This window comes from Microtus ochrogaster, linkage group LG1 (assembly GCF_000317375.1).
Source record: "Microtus ochrogaster isolate Prairie Vole_2 linkage group LG1, MicOch1.0, whole genome shotgun sequence".
NCBI lineage: Eukaryota > Metazoa > Chordata > Mammalia > Rodentia > Cricetidae > Microtus > Microtus ochrogaster.
The window spans coordinates 50,584,742-50,606,072 of NC_022027.1; the positions used below are offsets into that span (position 1 = coordinate 50,584,742).

Here is a 21,331-nt window from a genome sequence, read left to right on the forward strand (position 1 = left end):
ATGCCTGAAGGCCAGAAGAGGGCGCCAGACCTCTTTACAGATGGTTGTGAGCCACCATGTGGTTGCTGGGAATTGAACTCAGGACCCTTGGAAGAGCAGGCAATGCTCTTAACCACTGAGCCATCTCTCCAGCCCCTATGAGCAACTTATTGACAGATCACAAACTTCAGAAACTTCACAAACTTCAGATAGGAGAAGGGGGGAAAGGACTTAAAAGTTCAGTCACATGTCACTAAACAGGAAGTCCCCAAAGTACTTAAAAACTAATACATTTTCTTTGTTTGTTTGGTTGATTGGTTGGTTTTTCGAGACACGTTTCTCTGTGTTAAAGTCTTAGCTGTCCTGGGAGACTCTCTGTAGACCAGGCTATCCTCCTGCCTCTGCCTCCTGAGTGCTGGGATTAAAGATGTGTGCCACCACCTGGCTAGAAACTAGTATAATATTAAAAGGGATTTTCTTATTTAAAAACATTGAACTAATTTACTTAAATTTGCTACTAAATAGGTATCACTGATAGGAAATTTGCCAAATTAATGAAATACAAAGATACTAAGACATGAGAAAATTCCCATTTTTAAAAATATGTACTCAATATATTACTGCAAACTGAAAGCAGATCACCTAATTTCTCAAAAATGTTTGCTCTTAAAGTAAAATAGAATAAAACCAGTTTCTAAACTGTTGCTATATGGCATCAAATTTTCTTAAGTATGATGACTAATATGGATCTAATTGTATAATCAATGTCAAGATTTAATAGACTCCAATTTTTACCCACTATTTTAGGTGATTTTAATTTCCTGAATGCACTATGTAGCTGAAGATGGCCTTGAACTGCCAAGTGCTGGGATTACAGACAATACATCTCTATGCTTGGCTTAATTGTTTTAAAGAAAGTGATGAAGAATACTTTAACAAAGGATTCATGTTAGCATGATATGATCTATCTACCATTTTAGAGTAAAAATCCTGACTACTGTTTAAAATAAAAAGTAGTAATTATGTTTTAGGATTTAAAAATAAAGAAACGAAGTTTCTTGAAACAGTAGTACGGTACCTGGCATGATTTTCCAGAACCCGGATAGGAGAGGCGGCAAACCGAAGGTCCCACATCTGGACCACGGGTAATCGATCATCCTCAGAGGCCAGGACCATCTGGGTAGCAACGTCCGGGTGCCACGCCAGCCCAGAGCAGTGCATCTGCAGACAGGGAAGGCCACATCTTAGCAATCATGTTACTTTATGAGAAGCAGACCTAAAATTTGAGGGCTATGTCACCACTAAAATAAACAGGAAAATGCATCAGCTGAGATTAGTTTTGAACCTTTTAAATGTTACTAAACAGTTTTAAGCATTTGATATTTCTTATTCATCACTTGATACACATAAAGCAATTCAGAGTCAAAATAATTTTAAAATGAATTTCACTATCAATACTGTAACTAAGAATAATTTATACAAACTTAAAATATAAGACTTTCAAAAATAAAAATAAGGCTCTCAACTAAAAACTAAAGCCTTCTACCTTTCCTCAAAAAAAAAAAACAAAAAACAAAAAATGTCTTAACCATCTAAAGTTTCCTGAGACAATGAGACATTACTACTGTTGGGAATGACCATTCTAGTATTTATATATAATATTTATTTATATTATAATATAGTATAATGACTCATTTCTAATACAGTCTATAATGACTAAAACTATTTTTGCATGCTTTGTCCCACTGGAACTTGGGTTTTAAAATTTCTGGTCCACTTACACTCTGGTAATCTGGAGGAAGGCTCTTTTCAACAGGTCTGTGGTGTTAAAATGATATACACATTCTGACTTAGGTACTCTTATTTTAGAAAATCTTTAACCAGGGTGGGCACATAAAGGCACTTACTATCAAACCTGAAGACCTAAGTATAATCTCTGGGACCCATATGAAAGAAGGAGAAAATAAGTCATGCAAATTGTCCTTGAACCAGCACAAAAGTGCATAATGGAGCGTGAATGCTCAAACGCCAAAAAGAGACAAACAAAAAAAAACATAAATGTGATAAGTATATTTTAAGTTTTAAGAAAGAAAGAAAAAGAGAGGGAGGGAGGGAAAGGAGGAAGAGAGAGAGAGAAAGAGAGAGAGAGAAAAAAAATAAGGCCACCAAAATGGCTCACTGGGCAAATGTGCCTCTCACTAAGTCCACTTCAACCTGAGTTTGATCTCTGAGATCCACCTGATTCCAACATGCACTTCATGGCACACATGCACCCACATGGACACTCACATGCACATAAAATTACAAAATAAAGTGCTTAAAAAAATAAAAAAACAAGCAGGGAGGTGGAGGAGGACACCTTTAATCTTTGGAGACAGAGCCAGGCAGAGCTCTGTGAGTTCGAGGCCAGCCTGGTCTACAGAGTGAGTTCCAGGACAGGCTCCAAATCTACACAGAAAAATCCTGTCTCAAAAAATCAAAATAATGAAATTAAATAAATAATAAAACATACCCAACATGGTTTACTGGGTATTTAATTACTGTCACTAAGGGGGAGGGGGCATTCATCCCACTATTAAGTCATTGATAAAAAGACAATTTTAATTTTACAAAGCCTTGATTTCTTGAAACAAGCCCCAGGGTACACAGCAGAAGCACTCATGTCCATCACAAGTCAACCCTATACTTACTCTGTTACTGTGATCGCTGACTTTGATGATCGGCTCATTTTTCCTAAGATCCCACACAGTTGCCCGGCCACTGGGACTCGCTGATGCTAAAATATGCTGGACTTGTCTGTTCCATGCAATGCAGCTGATGTCTTCTGGCGGCTGTTAAGGAACAAACCATTAAAAACCATCTCCATGCTGTGCTGTTGGTTTTATCAAACTGACAGTCTGAAGTCACTGGGAAGAGCCAAAACTGGGGAACTACCTCTATCAGCTGGCTCTGAGGGTGTGTCTGTACACTTTCTGACTGCTGACTGATGTGGGGTGCCTCCCTGGACACGTGGGTCTAGGCTATAGAAGGAAATTAACTGACCAAGCCACTTGACCTCCAGAGATGACAGACTTTGATCGGGACATGTAAGCGACATAAATCCTTTCTTTCCCAAATTGGTTTTGGGCAGTGTCTAACCCCAGCAACAGACTAGGATATTACAATATTCAACTTTAATTATAAAGCCAAGTGTGGTGGCTTTAGTCCCACACACCTTTAGTCCCAGCACTCTGGAGACAGGTCAATTTCTGAGTTCAAGGCCAGTCTTGAGTTTCAGGACAGCCAGAGAGAGCTACATAGTAAGACCCTGTCTCAAAAAACTAAAAATTAATTTAATCATAAATTCTTATTCTTCATTTATAATTTTTTCTGTCTTTATTTTTTCTTAAGACAGACAGGTCTCAAGTATGTACCTCTGGCCAGCCTGGAACTCACAGAGATCCACCAGTCTTTACTTCCTGAGTTCTGGGGTTAAAGGTGGACCATCATGCCTGCCTGACCCTTTAGCTTTTCTTTTTTTTTTTTTTTTTTTTTAAATCTATTACTGGGCTGGAGAGATGGCTCAGTGGTTAAGAACGCTGTCTGCCTGTCTAAAGGTCCTGAGTTCAATTCCCAGCAACCAAGTAGTGACTCATAACCATCTGTAATGAGATCTGGTGCCCTCTTCTGGCCTGCAGGTGTGCATGTAGGCAGAATACTGTATACACATAAATAAATAAATCTTTTAAAAAAATAAAATCTATTACTTAGAAATTAGATCCATAGCCAGGCATTGTTTAAAATAAAGATCTGCAGAGCTCCAACTACTTTGTGTTGTTTAATATTGTCTCGTCCAACAAGTATTTGCTGATTCTTGCTATAAAATAAGCCATTTGTTTATTTGCAGCTGTTGCAAGACAGACCACAAACTACAAAATGGAGGGCTAATGAATGTGACTTAGAATCAGAAAGGACAAAAATGGGAGGCTGGACTACTGGGGAAACGCCTTTATAAGTAGCAGACTATATCATTAAAGCCACCTTTCAAGACTTCAAAATGGCAGGAGCAGTTCCAACGGCCAGTAAAACTGGGCATCTACACAATAAGATACCTTGTAGAAAGACTATAGTTGTTTTATTTTTGAGACAGGGTCTCACTATGTAGCCCTAGCTGCTCTGGAACTCACTCTGTAGACCAGGCTGGCCTTGAACTCACAGAGATCTGCCTGCCTCTTCCTGCTGAGTGTTAGGGTTAAAGGCCTGTGTGCTATCATACCCAGCAACACTTTAGTTTAGATAAAGTCTCATTCTATATTCCTGAGGACTTCAAACTCAAGGCAATCCTCCTGCCTCCACCTTACAAGAGAAACATATTTATCAATACTTTACTATGCCACAAGGAATTTAATGATATTTAAGTACTAGTTTGCGTTCAAATACTTAAAACCATCATGAATACATTCAAAAGATTGGCTTGATTTCTTTCCTTACACTGATCAACAATTAATGTTATACCTGTGTTTTGGCCCCTGGTGTCATTGGAGTTGCAAAATTGTTTAGATCCCAAATGTAGATTTCAGATTCATTAGCACCAGAGGCTACCAAATTGGTCTGCAAAAAGAAACAATAATCAAATAACAAATAACTAAAAACCCAGAATAACTAAAACTAAAATGTTCACTTTAATACATACAGTTTTCCTAGTGATTCAAAACAATCTTATGTGTGGCTTCCTAATTATCCAAAATTCTTCATCAAAGTTAACTTTTTTAGAGAAACATTATAACTTTCCAAATGAAATATGTCTCCTGACAATGAAACTATTTTAAAGCAATATGTTATAAAAGAGAGCAGTTCCGAGGTTAAACTGTTAAAGAATTAAACACATTAGCCACATAGGGCCCGGTGCTTGTGGTTTTGCATCTCTGGAACAAAAGCAGTCGCCAGTTACTGCTCTCCTTCAGCAAATCCTACCCCAGTGCTCATAATGCAGGCACTGTATCAACTGAGTTACCTCCTAAACCCCCTGGGCTTCTGTTGTTGTCTGAGATAGTCTCGTGTAGCATAGGCTGGCTTTGAACTTACCATGTAGTTTGGGGCTGGCCTCAAACTCCTGATCCAAATTTTTCCTGCACCTCCCAAGTGCTGAGGTAACAAGCGTGTGCACCATGCCTATGTCCAGCTCCTAACCTGAAGTGTGAACTGCAGTCTTCCCCTTTCATTCCTAATACTGAAGTCAGTAGTTTTTTCAAATGAAAAACAAATATTCTAAGAACCAAGAATGAATGTCAACCAAAGTCAAACCTGGAAAATGTTTACATCCAAGGCTCTCACTGGCCCAGTATGCTTGTCCTTCTGGGCAATCACAACCTCCTTGTCTTTAGCTATGATTTTAGAAGGATCATAAAGAATAATGTTTCCATTTTCTCCGCCTGCAATCAGAACTCCAGAAATATCTCCTTTGGAATCCATCTTATGAGGTCCCCAGATCAACTTGTGGTACCTTAAGGAGAAAATAAATAACCCATTCTTAGAAACAAATTAAGTGTCTTAATATATTAAATCACATTTTTGTCTATATCTATGTAATACAAACTGTAGTTTCTCTTTGACTCCTGCTGACTATACCCCTAGTAAAATAAAATTTTAATGTCTACTTATATATTTGTATTTGATTTTCAGATCTCTAAACAATGAAGACTCTGAAGAGTAATACAGTATAGAAAGTTTACTTGAACTTAAAAATGACTTTATTGGGCTAGAGAGATGGCTCATGGTTAACAGCACTGACTGCTGTTCTTCCAGTGGTTCTGAGTTCAATTCTCAGCAACCACACAGTGACTCACAACCATCTGTAATGAGATCTGGTGCCCTCTTCTAAGCCTACAGGGATACATGCAGACAAAACACTGTATTTATAATACATACATAAATCTTTTTTAAAAAATGGCTTTACTACAATGACTTTATCATTTGTGCAACCCTGGGCAAGTTACTTAATATTTCCAAAATTTGTTTACCTGCACAACAAAGAGCTAATCAACTGCTTTCATGGAAAATAAGACATTGGGTCAGCCAGTGGTAGCACATGCCTTTAATGCCAGCACTTGGGAGGCAAAGGCAGGAGGAACTCTATGAATTATTTTTAATTTTTTTAATGATTTATTCATCTTTATTTTATGTGCATTGGTGTGAAGGTGTCAGAGCCCCTGGAACTGGATTTCCAGACAGTTGTGAGCTGCCATGTGGGTGCTGGGAATTGAACCCGGGTCCTCTAGAAGAGCAGTTAGTGCTCTTAACCGCTGAGTCATTTCTCCAGCCCCTGGTACCCTATGAATTTGAGGCCAGCCTACAGAGTGAGTTCAGGACAGCCAAGATGACATAGAGAAACCCTGTCTCGGAAGAAAAAAAAAAAGCAAGAAAGTAAGCATTCTGTTTGACTAAAGAATATTCACGAAAATATAGCCTATGGGACAGGAATAATAAAAGTGTTAAGGGAGTCATTACTAAAAATTTTTAAGTAGCGATCCTGTCTTTAAAAAAAAAAACAAATTATGTGTGTGTACAAAGATATTCATATACTCCATTCTTTATTCATATCTGTATTTTATAAAATAAAAGAGACAAAAAAAAAAGAATGTTAGAAACTGGAATCTTACGGCCATTCTACATAAAACATCAGTGACAGGACATATATACACATAGATATATAAATGTTTTATTTCCATAAAAATGTACTTGTACAATTTTTCATAAGTTTTTCATGTCATCGACATTATTCCTTAAAGTCTCTAATAATTATAATTACAGCCAGAGGTAGAGCACAGGGCCGGGTGAAGCTCACTTGGTAGAGTGTTTGCCCAGCATGCACGAAGTCCTGGGTTCAGTCCCAGGCATAGCATAACTAGCAGGGGTGGTGATTTGCCCATAATACTAGACTCACGACCAGAGGCAGGAGGAGCAGAAGTCCAGGGCATCCTTGCCTACTAATGAGTGCCAGGTCAGCCTGGGTTACACAAGACCCTGCCTCAAAATGAAAAAGAATAGAAAAGAAAGCCACCTACCACAACACATACTTAAATAAAATGTGACCTTCAGGCTGAATCTCATACCTGTGAGAAGAGGAGAAAGTAGCACAGGACTTCATATCCAAGGATGGGTCCGAAAGGTCAAACTCAAATATCTCCAAGGAAGCATTGGTACTAAATGTTGCATCCAACTGCTGAGCAGACGTTCCTACAGAAAATATATGCATGGTAACTACATCCGCAAAACAAAGACTTAGAAAGTGGCATGAAAGAGAAACTAAAAGCATGCTTGTCATGAATACACCTGTGGCTGAAACCTCAGCACGCATGCCACTGAGCATGTTGAAGTTCCTACAGCAATGAGATCCTGGCACAGGGCTGGGAGATGACGTCTCTATGAGTGGGTAGTGACAGGTAAGGTTTTAAAGGTTATACATATCTTAGAATCTCTCTGGAGAAACAGCCCCATGTTTTAAGTATACAAAGCTATATTTAAAAAGTGCCTCTGTTAAGTTTGCTCATAATTCACTGAAACTCTTTGCTATGTCATTTGCTGTTCCAACTTCTGTTGGGCTAAAGATAAACCTGAGTCCTGGGTACTGGGAAGGATACTATGTATGTAACCCATGACCATCGCCATGAAGTAGTACACACTGCAAACACAGGAAGGTCACCAGATAAAGTGACAGGGAAGAAGGAGGCATCTAGCTGGAGAATGAGAAACCTTTCAGAGAAGATGAAGCTTGCACTAATGAAGAAAGCAGACAAGGAATTAGGCTAATCACACTGTCTTCTCTTTTGAACTTACCTGTGGCGAGGTAAATGGGGTGGTTCTGGGCAGGGCTCCATGCCTGCATTGCTGTACGATCTACTTCCTTTAACTTCATTCTGCTAAAATGAACATTTCACAGAGAAATACTGAGTACATACCACAGAATATCAAAAAATACATAGACATACTGAACAAATCACTAAAATATACCCAGTACCAATACTACAAATGCATTGGTTTTTGGAAATGTTCAATATTAGACATCAACCAAGGGACTATTTTGGAACAAATATTCTATTATTCTAATTCTTTATGGATATACAGACGAATGCCCATTATTTGAAACGACGGGGACCAGAAATGCTTCAGATTTCAGAGTTTCTGATACTAGAATATTTTCTACACCTTACTGACTGAGCATGCCTAGATACAAAGTTTAAAATGCTTCAAAATAGGAAAGTCTCCAGATGCTTCAATTAGGGATGTTCAACACACAGTCCTTTAGCTAAAAAATCATCCTGTAAAACACCCCACAAGAAAAATCTAAGTGCCGGGCAGTGGTGGCAAACACCTTTAATCCTAGCACTCGGGAGGCAGAGGTGGGCAGCTCTCTGGGAGTTGGAGGCCAGCCTGGTCTATAGTGAGTTCTAGGAAAAGCAGGACTATTACACAGAGAAACCCTGTCTCAAACTTAAAAAGGAAAAAGAAAAAAAAAAAAGAACATAAATTAGCACTGATGCCGAGTTATATGTGCCCTGTTAGGAGAGAACCTCCCAGGAGAAAGGAAAACAACATAGTAAACATGACAGATCTTTCTGCGGTAGGATTAGGCAATTATAAAAAACTTTCCATAGTCAAATGTGGTAGTGTATGCCTTCAATTCCAGCACTCAGCAGCTGAAGGAGAATCACAGCGCTCAAGGCCTCAAGGCCATCACGGACCACACAGTGAATCCAGGACAGCCTGTGTTACAGAGTGAGAGCCTGGCTCTCAAAAATAAATTCAGCAACTTTAGAGCAGGTAAGGTAGTGCACACCTGTAATTCCCATACGAGGAGAGACTGAAGCAGGGGGAGTGAGAGCGAGAGTTAAACATGGATGGTGTAAGATCCTGCCTAAAGAGAACAGCTGGAGAGATGGCTCAGCGCTTAAAAGCACTGGCTGTGCTTCCTCTGGAGGACCTGGGTTCAAGTCTCAGCGACCACACAGCAGCTAGCAATCATCTCTAACACCTTCTTCCGCCCTCTACGGGCATCAAGCACACATGAGTGCACAGATACAGATGCAGACAAAATAACCCCCCCACACACATACACAAAGACTAATAAATAGGTAAACTGTCAAAAGAAAATAAGATAATACTAATTTTAAAATTAAACAGATATATTGTAGATTTAAGATTAAAGAAGAAAGTTTTAGAAAATTGGTCACTTCAAGATATAAAGCCATATGCCTCTTGTTTACTCTTATTAAAGTTACTGTCATTTAAAACAACAACAACAACAAAAACCCCACAGGATATTGTGCTATATTTTCCATGTCTCTGCTACTTTTTTCATGAATAATTTTTCAGGGAATTTTTATTGTAAGCTAAACCATGATTTAATTATCTAGAACACCTGTTCATTACTTTCACAAGGCTCAAACAGCCATATGTACATGTTATTTCATTTATGGTAAGAACGGTTATAAATATCTATAAATTAAATTGCTAGGTTAAAAGATAAATGCCAGGACTGGAGAGATGGGTTAGTGGTTAAGAGGACAAATTTGGTTCCCAGCACCCATACTGGGCAGCTCACAAATACCTAACTCTAGCTCCAGGGCACCTGAAGCCCTCTTCTGGCTACCCGCGCTCACTTGCACACACACACCTATACACAACTAAAAATAGAAACGACATGCTCCATTTTAACTTTTACAGATACCACCAGTTGCTTTCTGTGGCAACTGAACCCTTTTACACTCTAAGTAACATGTCCACCCCTGCTTTTCAGCCTGACTGGAGTGAAAAGCCACATTTTTAGATTTTTTACCAATTTAAGAGGTAAAAAAGTTAGCTCTGTGTACTTCTGCTCTGCATATCTCTATGAATGATATGTGATTGTGGTTCATACATATTTACCCATTTTTCTATTTCTTTTCTGATTTTCCTTTTCTTTTTGTGCTAGAGATTGAACCAAGGCCTTCCATTACCCAAGCCCTAATTATAAAAAGTTAGGCTGTCAAATTTAATCTTCTGACTATGGTTAGATAATTTTGACTTTTCAAAAATAATCTTTATAGGGCTGAAGAGATGGCTCAGTGGTTAAGAGCATTGGCTGTTCATGCAGAGGCTCACAACCACCTCCAAGTCCAGTTCCAGGGGCCCAGCTTATTCTTCTGACCTCATTGAGCGCATAATACATACACACTTAGGCATACACACACACACCTATTAACTAACAAATAATAAATAGCTGGGTGTGGTAGTACATGCTTTTAACTCCAGCACCAGAGAGAGATGTTGTGGGGGTTGTTTCTGTGAGTTTGAGACCAGCCTGGTCTATATATCAAGCTCCAAGCCAGCCAAGGCTACAGAGTGAGACAGTGTCTCCCAAAACAACAACAAAAACAAAATCCGGTAATAAAAATAATACTCTTAAAAAAAAAAGAGGCTTTATGCTTTAGAGCACCTTTAGGTTTGTTTAAGAGAGAGACTGCATTAAAAAGTACTGTTACCACAACTGTCCCTTTCCCCCTAACATTCATTCAATATGGTTTTTTTGAGACAAGGTTTCTCTGTGTAACAGTCCTGGCTGCCCTAGAACTCACTCTGTAGACCAGGCTAGCCTTGAACTCACTGAGATCCACCTGCCTCCACCTCCCAAATGCTGAGACTAAAGGTGTGTGCCACCACTGCCTGGCTTATGTATTTCAATCCATGAGCCATTATCCGGTTCACAGTTTATATTAGGGTTCTGACAAGTGTCTAATTAGGTGTATCTACCACTATAGTATTCTACAAAGTAGTTTCCCTACACTAAAATCTGTATCCTGTCCCCTCCCTCTCCCCTTCTCCCTGTATACATGGAACCTATACAATGACTTTTTGTGGTATGATCCGCTTTTCAGGGTCCACATCCACAGTGACACCTTAATCAACACTTTCTTGTTTAAAGTGACCATCTGTCATGTCCGTATCTCACTGTCTTTCATATCCATATAGTGTCTTTTTGGTCTCTCCTCAACAGCCTCCTACCAGAAATGTCTGTTTCTCCTGGGACATGTTCAGCTTCATGAAGGTGACTTCATCATCACACATCTATTGAGCACACATTCACACTGACCTGGCCTTAACAGCTTTATCATGTACATAAGTATGTCTCATACTGAGATCAGTATCTCATTGTGTTGTTGTCTGAGAGTGAGATTCACTGTGCAGCCCAGGTTACTGAACTCCTGAGCTCCACTAATCCTCTGTCTCCGCCTCCAAGTGCTGGGAACCCAGGGATGTAATATGCACCTAGTTTTCTGGGGTTTAAACCTTCACAGCTGTGTGCCATGTGCTGCCTTTAGTCCCAGCACTTGGGGGTCAAAGGCTGATGGAGTTCTAAGTTTGAGGCCAGACTGGCCCACACAGAGAGCTCTAGGACAGACCCTGTCTCAAAAACAACAAACAAAAGATTCCTTTACATGTACATTTACAGCGTACCTTTAAACCACTCTGATTCCATTAACTGTCCTAGAAATAGTAAAATAACTTAGATTGTGCATGGTGTACTGATCAGAAGTTTGTTTGGCTAACTTAAATCATTTAAAAGTTATAGATACCAGCCAGGTGATAGTAGCGCACACCTTTAATCCCAGCACTCGGGAGGAAGAGGCAGGCGGGTCTCTGAGTGTGAGGCCAGCCTGGTCTACAGAGTGAGTTCCAGGACAGCCAGGGCTGCACAGAGATAAATCCAGTCTCGGGGGGAAAAAAAAAGTTACAGATACCAGAGATGTGGTTGGTCTTAGTCCATCATATTCTGAGATACAGACACACACATTATACACATATTGTGTGTATATGTATAAAATGTGTATATCTATTATACTGTGTGTATAAAATGTATATATTATTTATTGTGTATATAAAATGTGAGTATGCATATGTGTTTGTGTATACGCATATGTATGTATGTATGTATGTATGTATGTGTGCGCACGCCAGCAATCTACCCCAGAAGCTATCTACCTTCTTTTTTACAGCAGGGTCTCTCAATCAGCCTAGATCTTGCCAATACAGCTCAGCTGTGTGGCTGGTGAACCCAGGGATCCCCCTTGTCTCAAGCAGGGGGATTGTAAATGCAGGCCATGTGACCAGCTCTGCTATCTGGTTTTGAAATTTATATTCTGCTTTTGTCCATTTTCTTTTTGTGTAGTTATTATTTCTCTGGTAATTGAGATCTTTATTTTCATTTCAGCACATTTTTGGTTCTACCTTTGCAATTTTTAAAAAAATTTATTTAATGACATCAATCCCCGGGTTTTTTTTATTCGCCAACTGCTAGCTGCACAAATGAAGTTAGCACATATAATCTTTTCTACATTTATTCTTCTGTGTGTGGGTGCTCTGCCTGCACGTGTCTGTGCCCAGAGAGGCCAGAAGGCAGTGTAAGACCCACTGGTCCTGGAGGTGGAGGTGGCTGTAGTGCTGGAAAAGCAGCAAGTGCTCTAACCACTGAACCCTCCCCACTCCAGGCTCACACAATCGCGCTGCTCTCGCACTCCCAGTTAAAGTCAACAGCACTATCTCTCAGTATTTACCTTTGTACTGCTGAATGTGCTTAGATTTCTCCTGACTGACTTTACTCTCCGAGATTACAGATGCAGAAATCTACAGACTTCACATCTTCTACTCTGTACTTCTTAGCTGCCTGCTTGAATAATCAAATTCCTGTATCCGGGACTTTTAGAATCATATCCTTCCTCGGCAGACCCTCTGGTTTCACTGCCACACAATCAACGCTCCACAACATCTGCCAGCATCCTGAGGCCTCTTCAGAGGACCAAGCTCCTTTTATCAGTGTCCAGAGAAAGGCTTCCGATGTGAACTGTGCACATTCAAACAGTTTCCAGTTCAAGATTCTACACATGACAATTTGTGCAAACTCAGAGACAGCCAAGACTGAACTCAGTTTAACTCCCAAATTCAAGTTCTTGTCTCTATCATCATCAACCGGATACAGCTGGGAGGGCAGAGTGCCAAGCTAGCATGCCAGGCACCCTGGGGTCAACCCCATACACATGCCATGGGTTGTAGCACACAGGGTCCTAGAGCCTTAGCACTCCAGAGGAAGTGGAACAATCAGAAGTTCAGGGACATTCCCTGTTTCAGCTACTTCCTGACTTCCTGGCTAGACTAGAACATGGGACCCTGTTTCAAATCAACAACAATAATTAAGAAAAATATTAGATAAAAATACTAAGAAACGGATGGCAAGATAGCTCATTGGATAAAGGTGGCTGATGCCAAACCCGACAACCTGAGCACAATCTTGTGACACACAGTACACACAGCTGACTCCACTTGCACACCTGCGCTCTCTCTCTCTCTCTCTCACACACACACTCACACACACACACGAATGAGTGTTTTGTTACTTGTGTTGTAATTCTAGCTTTTCAGGAAGAAAAAGGAGGGAAGGATGAATCACAGACCCAAGTCTATCCTGGGGTACAGAATGAGTTCAAGACCAGCCTGGGCAACCTGGTGAGACCCTGTCTCAAAACAGAAAGGAAAAAAAGACTGCATTCTTATAATCCTAACATTCAGCATGAAACAGGAAGAACTGAGCGGCTTACAGAGCAGGTCTAGCCAATCAGCAATTCCCAGGTTGACCTCTAACCTCCATTTGCATGTACACACACGTACACACACACACACACACACACACACAGCCAGCACACCTACTTACACACACAGGCAAGTAGGGGGGAACAGCTCACTGAAAGAGTACCTACCAATGGCTAGCCTGAGAAAGCCCTGGCTTCACTTCTCCATATCAAAGAACGGTGGAGGGAGGGCTGGCCGTGGTGGCAGGTACCTTTAATTCTAGCGCTAGAGGCAGAGGCAGAGGCAGAAGGAACTCTGCTAGGCTGAGGCCAGTTTGGCCTATACAGTAAGTTCCAAGCCAAGCAGGCTACACAGTGAGACCCAGCCTTTTATTTTTAATAATTTTTTATTTGCATTTTATGCACACTGGTGTTTTGCCTGCATGTATGTTGTTGTGAGGGTGACAGATTCCCTGGATCAGGAGTTACAGATAGTTCTGAGCTGCCATGTGGGTGCTGGGAATTGAACCCAGGAGACCAGGTTTTAAAATAAGATTACTATATAAGACGATTAAAGGTGAAAAAAGATTCTGATTTTGTAAGAGAAAAAAAAAGGACCTATTTTATCATGAGCCCTCTTCCTCCTCTCAGCCAACTGATTTAATCTTTAATAGAAAATTCAGTTACTGTTCATTTATGAAAATCCAATTCACATGGATCTCAATAAGCTCATGACTGTTCACTTCAGCAGGGTCACACTTTAGGGATTTTAGAATACAATAACATCCTATTTTAACTAGATACTTTATTATATCCCATTGAAGAAAACAAAGAGAAACATGCATGAAACCCAGCAGAGCTGAAGCCTGCATGGACAGCGCATTTATGTTGGGCTTCATGGTCTGAGTTGATGAGGATGACTGACCAGGTCTCTTCCTCAAGGAACAGGTCCCACGGAGACGCAAACTCGGATCACTGGATTCAGAGTTCAGAGCATGAACCATTATACCACAGCTGGTGCATATACTATTTATGTTTTCAAATTTGCCATTTTACTAACTGCTTTATGTGTCATGTCAATTTTTAATCAGGTATTAAGTCTTATTCTTTTGGGATTCAAAATTGCTTAGGGTGGGTCTAGACACCTGGCTCAGTGATTCAAAGTGCTTACTGTTCATGCAGAAGACCCAGGTTTAGTTCCCAGCAGCCACAGAGCAGCTCACAACTCTCTGCAGCCTGAGTTCCCGAAGACATTCTGGCCTCCAAGAGTCTCTGTATGCATGTGATCCATATGAGGTATGTAGAAAACATATACAAGTTTCGTTTCGATTTTGAATGTTATAGTTAAAGGGAAACAAATGTACCGAGACCTAGATAAACTAAAATGACTAGAGTTGGATACAACTTTTTTTGTGTGAATTTTTTTTTTTTTTTTTTTTTGGTTTTTTCGAGACAGGGTTTCTCTGTGGGTTTGGAGCCTGCCCTGGAACTAGCTCTGTAGACCAGGCTGGTCTCGAACTCACAGAGATCCGCCTGCCTCTGCCTCCCGAGTGCTGGGATTAAAGGCGTGCGCCACCATCGCCCGGCCTTTATGTGAATTTTTAACTGCTTAGAGAATCTTTTTATTTTTTTTTTAAAAAAAAGGGGGGGGGAATACTAGCAAGGTGGGGAAGGGGTTAATTTCAGAGTTATTTCTAAAAAGAAAAACAAATGAATAGCTATATTTTTTTTTAAAGCTGGGGTTAATCCCAGGCAGAGGCAGGTGGATCTCTATGGGTTCAAGGCCAGCCTGGCCTACAAAGGGAGTTCCAGGACAGTCAAAACTACACAGAGAAACCCTGCTTCGAACAACCTTACCCCCCAAAAAATCTAATCCCAGCACCTGGGAGGCAGAGGCAGACAGATCTCTTTGAGTTCCAAAGCCAGCCTGGTGTATAAAGTGAGTTGCAGAACAGGCTCCAAAGTTAAAGTTACAAGAGAGGGACCCTGTCTTAAAAACCAAAGAAAAAAAGAAAAAATTCCTAAGTGGAATTACAGTTCCCTGACAGCAGAGGTACAAGGGCCACCTGATCCCCACCGTTAGTTAATGTGTAACACGGAGATAGGTGAGGAGGAGCTCAAAGCATTCCTTCACGTGCCCAGCTCAAGGATCCAGTAAACGAAGTTCCTATTATTGCCCACACAGAATGAAGTCTCGGGGCCAGCTATGGAAAGAAAACCCTATGTTACAATATGGCCTAGAACTAGGCAGCAAGTTCTGAATCAAATTAAACAAGACTACCATAATCTATAAGAATGCCACGAAAACACAGTCTCACTGAATATATGAGCATCTCCCTCTCTTAGAAACACTTGTTTATTTAATTACAGATGACTTCCTTAGAATATGAGGGATTAAATGAAGCCATCTGTACTTCTCAGTTACAACTTATCTTATAGTTTCGTGTGGATTTTCAGTATTATGTGACTGTAGTCACGTTGTACATTATTGTTGCAGTCAGGATCATTTTACCCAGAACACAGTCATAATAGAAACAGGAAATGGACACTTTGAGGACAGTGGTTAGGTTGTATCTATTACCTACAAGACAGGACCTACAGCACAGCAGGTAGACTGAGGCCTGGAACACACACCCTATGCTTAAACATCAGCCTAAGTCTCAGCTCTAAATCTCACATCACTGCACAGATGTGTTTTTGCTCCTCTCCCACAAAGGTCTATCCCAACAAGTCTTCAAAACTACATCTAAGTGCTAGCAAGGTGGCACACAGAGGTATATAATCTACGGCAATTAAGAGGCAGGGGACCAGCAGTTTCGGGCCAGCCTGGGCTACAAGGATAAGCTCCTGTTTCAAGAGTTGGGGATACAGATCACATCACATACATAGCAATGCATACCTAGAATCTCCAAGGCCCTGGGTTTCATCCTGAGTGTCATCATGTGCCTCAATAAAAAAAAGAGACGAAAACCTAACATCTGAGGAATGTTCCAGACAACAACTTATTTTTAAGTGAAAACTTTCTTCTTTCTACTAATGTTCTTTATAATTTTTAAAATTATATGACCCGTGTTTGTGTCTGTGTAGGTCTAGGTACAGAGAAGTCAGATTCCATGGAGCTGGAATTCCGGGTGATTGTGAGCCACTAGATGTGGGTACCAGGAAGGGCAATATTGGCTCCTAACTGCCATCTCTGCAGACCGAAACTGACTTTCAAATTGCAAGCTTTATGAAGGAATATGAACACCCAACAGTACTATTCTGTCAAAGGTAGCAACCTTGCAACACCCTAGAGCAACGCCACACCTTGGGAAAGCAGTCAGAGGTCCTGGCCTCGGCACCTCTGACTCTTAAAGAGGAATACAAATCCCATACCGGCACTTTAGTAAAAGCGCATGTGAGCAAAATATCTGAGAAGAGAAATATTGGTTCTCCGAGAGTCATTCGGCATTATCAACTGTCCCAGGCTCACCTCATTCAACCAAAGTCAAAAATTAACCATGCCTTGGTTGCTGAACACACTCATCTATCTACAAGATTAAAACTTGAGGTGAAATTAACCTACAAAAAAGGAAACAGTTCAGACGTGGTGGTTGGTGGTACGTGCCAGAATCCCAGAACTGGGGAGGAAAGTTTAGGAGGGTCAGAATTCAAGGTCATTCTTGGCTATTTGGTGAGTTTGAGCCATTCTGGGCCACAATAGACGGACTCTCAATGAAGGATGGAGGGAAGAAGAGAGGAAGAAACAAAAAGAACTTAACGTAGCAGTATCGCTTTACAAGTTTTTAATGTGGGATTCTCAAACCCCATGAAGTTACACAGAAAATTCTACCCAGGCATGTGCATACAGTGGAAACACGTTCCTCCAGGAAGACAGCCCAAAGCCTTCAAAGGGGAACAGAAATGCCAAAAGAGCAAGTCACTGCGCTTTACAGTTTACAAACGTCTTTCTACTTGTACATAGTTCAAGAAAGAACCTGTTCACACAAAATTAATCAGAAAAATCCGAAACTCATCTCAAACCTCACCATTTCCAAATTCCATACGTGTGTAACATATTCACAATCGGGCAACAATTAATTATCCAAAAGTTCTCGTTCCTAAAAACCTTTCTGGGAGCTATAATTAAGGGTTAGAGAAACAAGGGCAAAACTACTCAAAAGGGCAGTACACAGCTAACTCCTGAATAATCAGGATTTAAGGGAAAGAGTAAGCTTCTAATGATCCCTTCAACAGTTACAATTGTAAACAAAAGAACCGAGTGCCAGCTTTCGTCAAACAATTTGGAGAACCTATCAAAACACTCTTGCAACTTAAAAAAAAAAAAACAACTGCAGAATTAGTTCTACAAGCCCCCTTCCAAAAAAGTTTATGTGCCCACAAGTCCAGGCAATTCTTTTACAATTTAATTTACTGTAACAACAGCAGCAAAATCTTACACGTCTGAAGTATAGGCTGTGACTGGCGACTGCTGACGCTAAAGAATACAATCGTAGACAGTAGTCAGTAATCCCTTAAATTTGGCAAGAGTTCAAACACAATTTATAAAAAAAAAAAAATCTCTACCGAACTTAAGTGAAAGAAATAATCCTGAGGTCCGTTTCCCTTCTACGCCCTCGGGGATTGCACCTCTTTGTGCACAGAGTCTTGGAGGGTCCTAACCTCAAACACACTCCGGAGCAGGGCAGCCTGGAAACGTTGGCGGAGGATGACGGGCGCGATCACCCGGCGGCGGCGACTCCAGGCGTTGTCCCGGCGAGGCCGAAACGAGACAGGGGCGCGCCGTCAGTGGAGAGCGGGCCTCGGGCCTCGGCAGCGGACAACGAACCTGGCGAGGGGCAGGAACCGAACGGCAGACACACCTGGCAGACCTCCGCGACCTGTCCTGCGTCAGCCGGCGAACGTCGGACTCTCCCCGGATCCGCCGCCGCCCCTCCTCCGCGGCCCAGGGCCACCTCCACGCTCCGCTCCAACGTGGCAGCTGCAGCCCCGCCTGCGGGCCGCCACTTCCGGGTGCGGCGACTCGCCACGCCTACCCCGCCGGCCGGCACTTCCGGGAGCTGCCGTTCACTCCTTCTCCCCCCGCCCAGCGGAACGGCACTTCCGGGAGCTGCGGCGCCCCCCCCCACCCCCGAAGGCCAGTCTAGCTGGAGGTAGGGAGTCGCCGTGATTTGGGAGGAGGCGCGCAGGGCAGGGCTGCGGCCACTTGGCGGTGGATCAAGGGAAAGGCCCGCTGGGCGTCTCCGTCAGAGAAGAGCCGCGGAGACCGCGGAGACGCCACGTAGCTCTCCTTTGAAGCGTCAGCAGCCGCAGGTGACACTCCCCATCCCCGACGATTGAAAGCTGGGCGAGGGCTCTGTTGGGTCTACGTTTGTCTTTTTGTTTTGTTGTTTTTGTTAAGTTTTTGTTTTTCGAGACAGGAGTTCTTTCTGGCTTGGCGCGCTGTTGGGTCTACGTTTGTCTTTTTGTTTTATTGTTTTAAGTTTTTGTTTTTCGAGACAGGGTTTTCTCTGTGTAGCCCGGCTGTCCTGGGACTCGGTAGGTAGAGCAGGCTGGCCTCGAACACAGAAAGATCCTCCTGCCTCTACCTCGCGAGTGCTGGGATTAAAGGCGTGCGACCTGCGTTTGCCTTTTGAGAATTAATGTGAATTTGTCGCACACACCCAAAGGCTGTTACTTGTACTCCAGAGTCTTAGATCCTGTGAGTGAGTTATATCGAATGCAGTTGGTCTCCTTAATATTTCAATATCCATGGCATTCAGACCTGTTAGCACTCGCCACTTGCCGTGGGCCACTTAGAATCCTAATTGAAAATCCGAAGGTGCTGTGTGGTTTTCAATCAGGGATATAGACTAGTTACTGAAACACGTAGAAAGCTGCCGTGTGTGTGTGTGTGTGTGTGTTTATTGAAAAGTATAGAAAAGCCGGACTGTAGTGCAAAGAGAAGAGTGAAAATGGGTGCTGAGCTGGGCCTCATAGCCCGGCCTGTAATGCCACACTCCGGAGGTATTCTAGGCTACATAGTAAGTTCAAGCCAGGAACCCTGTGCTGCAAGAAAGCCTATTTCAAAAAGGAAACCAAAATATAATAATGATAGCAAAGCCTGGAGAGATGGCTTAGCAGTTAAGCCATCTTGCAGCAGATGTGGGTTTATTTCCCAGCACCCACATGGCAATGCACAACCATTTGTAACTGCAGTTCAAGGATCCTACAGCCTCTTCTGGCCTCTAGCAGTATCTGCATGCACGTGGGGCACAGTCATACATATGGGCACTCAACCCATAAAACACATAAAAGAGAAATTGGGTGCTGGAATTCCCTATTAATCTAATAGTTAATGAGCCCTATCTCCCTACTTAAGCTAATTCCAGCATCTTTCTGTAATTTTTAACCAAACGAGGCTGGGTTCATATGGTCCCAAACACTTCAAATGAAAGGATATTACTACCTTCCTTAGAGCTCCCAATCCTAATAGTGTTGTACTTTTCACTTAGGGAGGAAACCACTTGCTCTAAAGTATTAGTACCTGGACTGAGTTCCCCTAACTTTATATCACACCTATTGACCACACCAACTCTTCTGTTAACACTTTTCTTTGCCTTCTTAAAGTAATATTTTTGTTGTTGTTTTATTTTTTGTTTGTTGTTTTTTTTTTTTTTGAGACAGGGTTTTTCTATGTAACAGCCCTAGATGTCTTAGAACTCGCTCTGTAAATCAGAGGCTGACCTCGAACTTAGAAAGATCCACCTGCTTCTGCTTGGGATTACTGAACACAAGCTATAAGCAAGGTGGACTTTGAGGCAGAAGCAGAAAGACTGTGTGAGGCCCGCCTGAACTATATGGTGATGCCTTGTCTCTACAGCCGAGGATATACTTCTAAGAGCGTTTCCGTAGTGTACACATGTTCGATCCTTAGCCACAAGCCAGTACTCCTAAGTACTGGAAAGTGAAAATGGTTTTAATTCATCCTCAGTGTGCTACATATGTATTTCACTTAAAAAAAGCAAGGTTACCATATGAGAAAATGGTAGCCCCCCCTACCTCCCCACCCCAGCATGAGGACAGGACCTGCGTAACAGGGCAGCAGCCAGCATCTGTAACTCCAGCTTAGAGGGACAGTGATAGGTTCATAGACACTGACTTCCAGGGTGAGTTAAAGGGCAGGCCCACCCAGCGTGGGTGGCACAATCAAACGGGGTGGGATGAAAAGGAGAAACAAGGTACAAACTTGTCTGCAACTCTCATTTTTATTGAGACAGATTTTCGCTAAGATGTCCGAGCTGGCCATGAAGTTGATAACCTGTCTTAGTTTCCCCAGTAGCTGGCATTACAGTCCTATACTGGCATTGAAGTGATACTCACGCAGAATCAGAGCTCACAAAGGAGCACCTGCACCTATGAAACTTGTATCATTCACAAGTCTACTTTTAGTGAACTACTTATCAAGCCTTATTCTGGATCAAATGAAAAGGAAGCTTTCTGAAAGTTCATTCCCAGACTCTTTGAGCTGAAAGAATAGAGATAACCAAACACATGCGCTATGTGGAGTCACAGGCAGTAAAACTCACCCAGGGAGCCGTGGCAGAAACGCCTGTTGCACACAGCTCTTTTGGGATCCTGGGATGCAAATAGAGCAAGTCTGACTGGTTCATGTTCCCTGGACAAGGGCTGGACTCTGTGGCATTGCTGTCACGTCCTACACACCTAGGCCTGTTCTAGGCCAGTGGTGGCAGTTTAGGTCTCTTCTGGAGCTCCAACCAGCATGAAATCTTTTT

At 41.9% G+C, this 21,331-nt stretch overlaps 1 protein-coding gene across 5 annotated transcripts in view; it reads right to left on the reverse strand.

Annotated features, from left to right (window-relative positions):
- The window catches only part of Sec31a (SEC31 homolog A, COPII coat complex component), a 59,474-nt gene extending 40,912 nt beyond the window's left edge, over window positions 1-18,562 (reverse strand). The window contains exons 1-7 of one of the 5 annotated variants that reach the window (XM_026785074.1): window positions 18,419-18,562; window positions 7,795-7,874; window positions 7,071-7,194; window positions 5,263-5,461; window positions 4,474-4,569; window positions 2,670-2,810; window positions 1,058-1,200 (exon numbers count right to left, since the gene is read on the reverse strand). In XM_026785074.1, coding sequence (XP_026640875.1) covers window positions 1,058-1,200; window positions 2,670-2,810; window positions 4,474-4,569; window positions 5,263-5,461; window positions 7,071-7,194; window positions 7,795-7,873 — 782 coding nt within the window. In that variant the 5' untranslated portion in view covers window position 7,874; window positions 18,419-18,562. Of the gene's footprint in view, window positions 1-1,057; window positions 1,201-2,669; window positions 2,811-4,473; window positions 4,570-5,262; window positions 5,462-7,070; window positions 7,195-7,794; window positions 7,878-18,218 lie in introns of all 5 variants that reach the window. The other 4 variants (XM_026785073.1, XM_026785072.1, XM_026785075.1 and 1 more) reach the window with 4 other exon arrangements.
- Window positions 18,563-21,331: the final 2,769 nt, after the last annotated feature.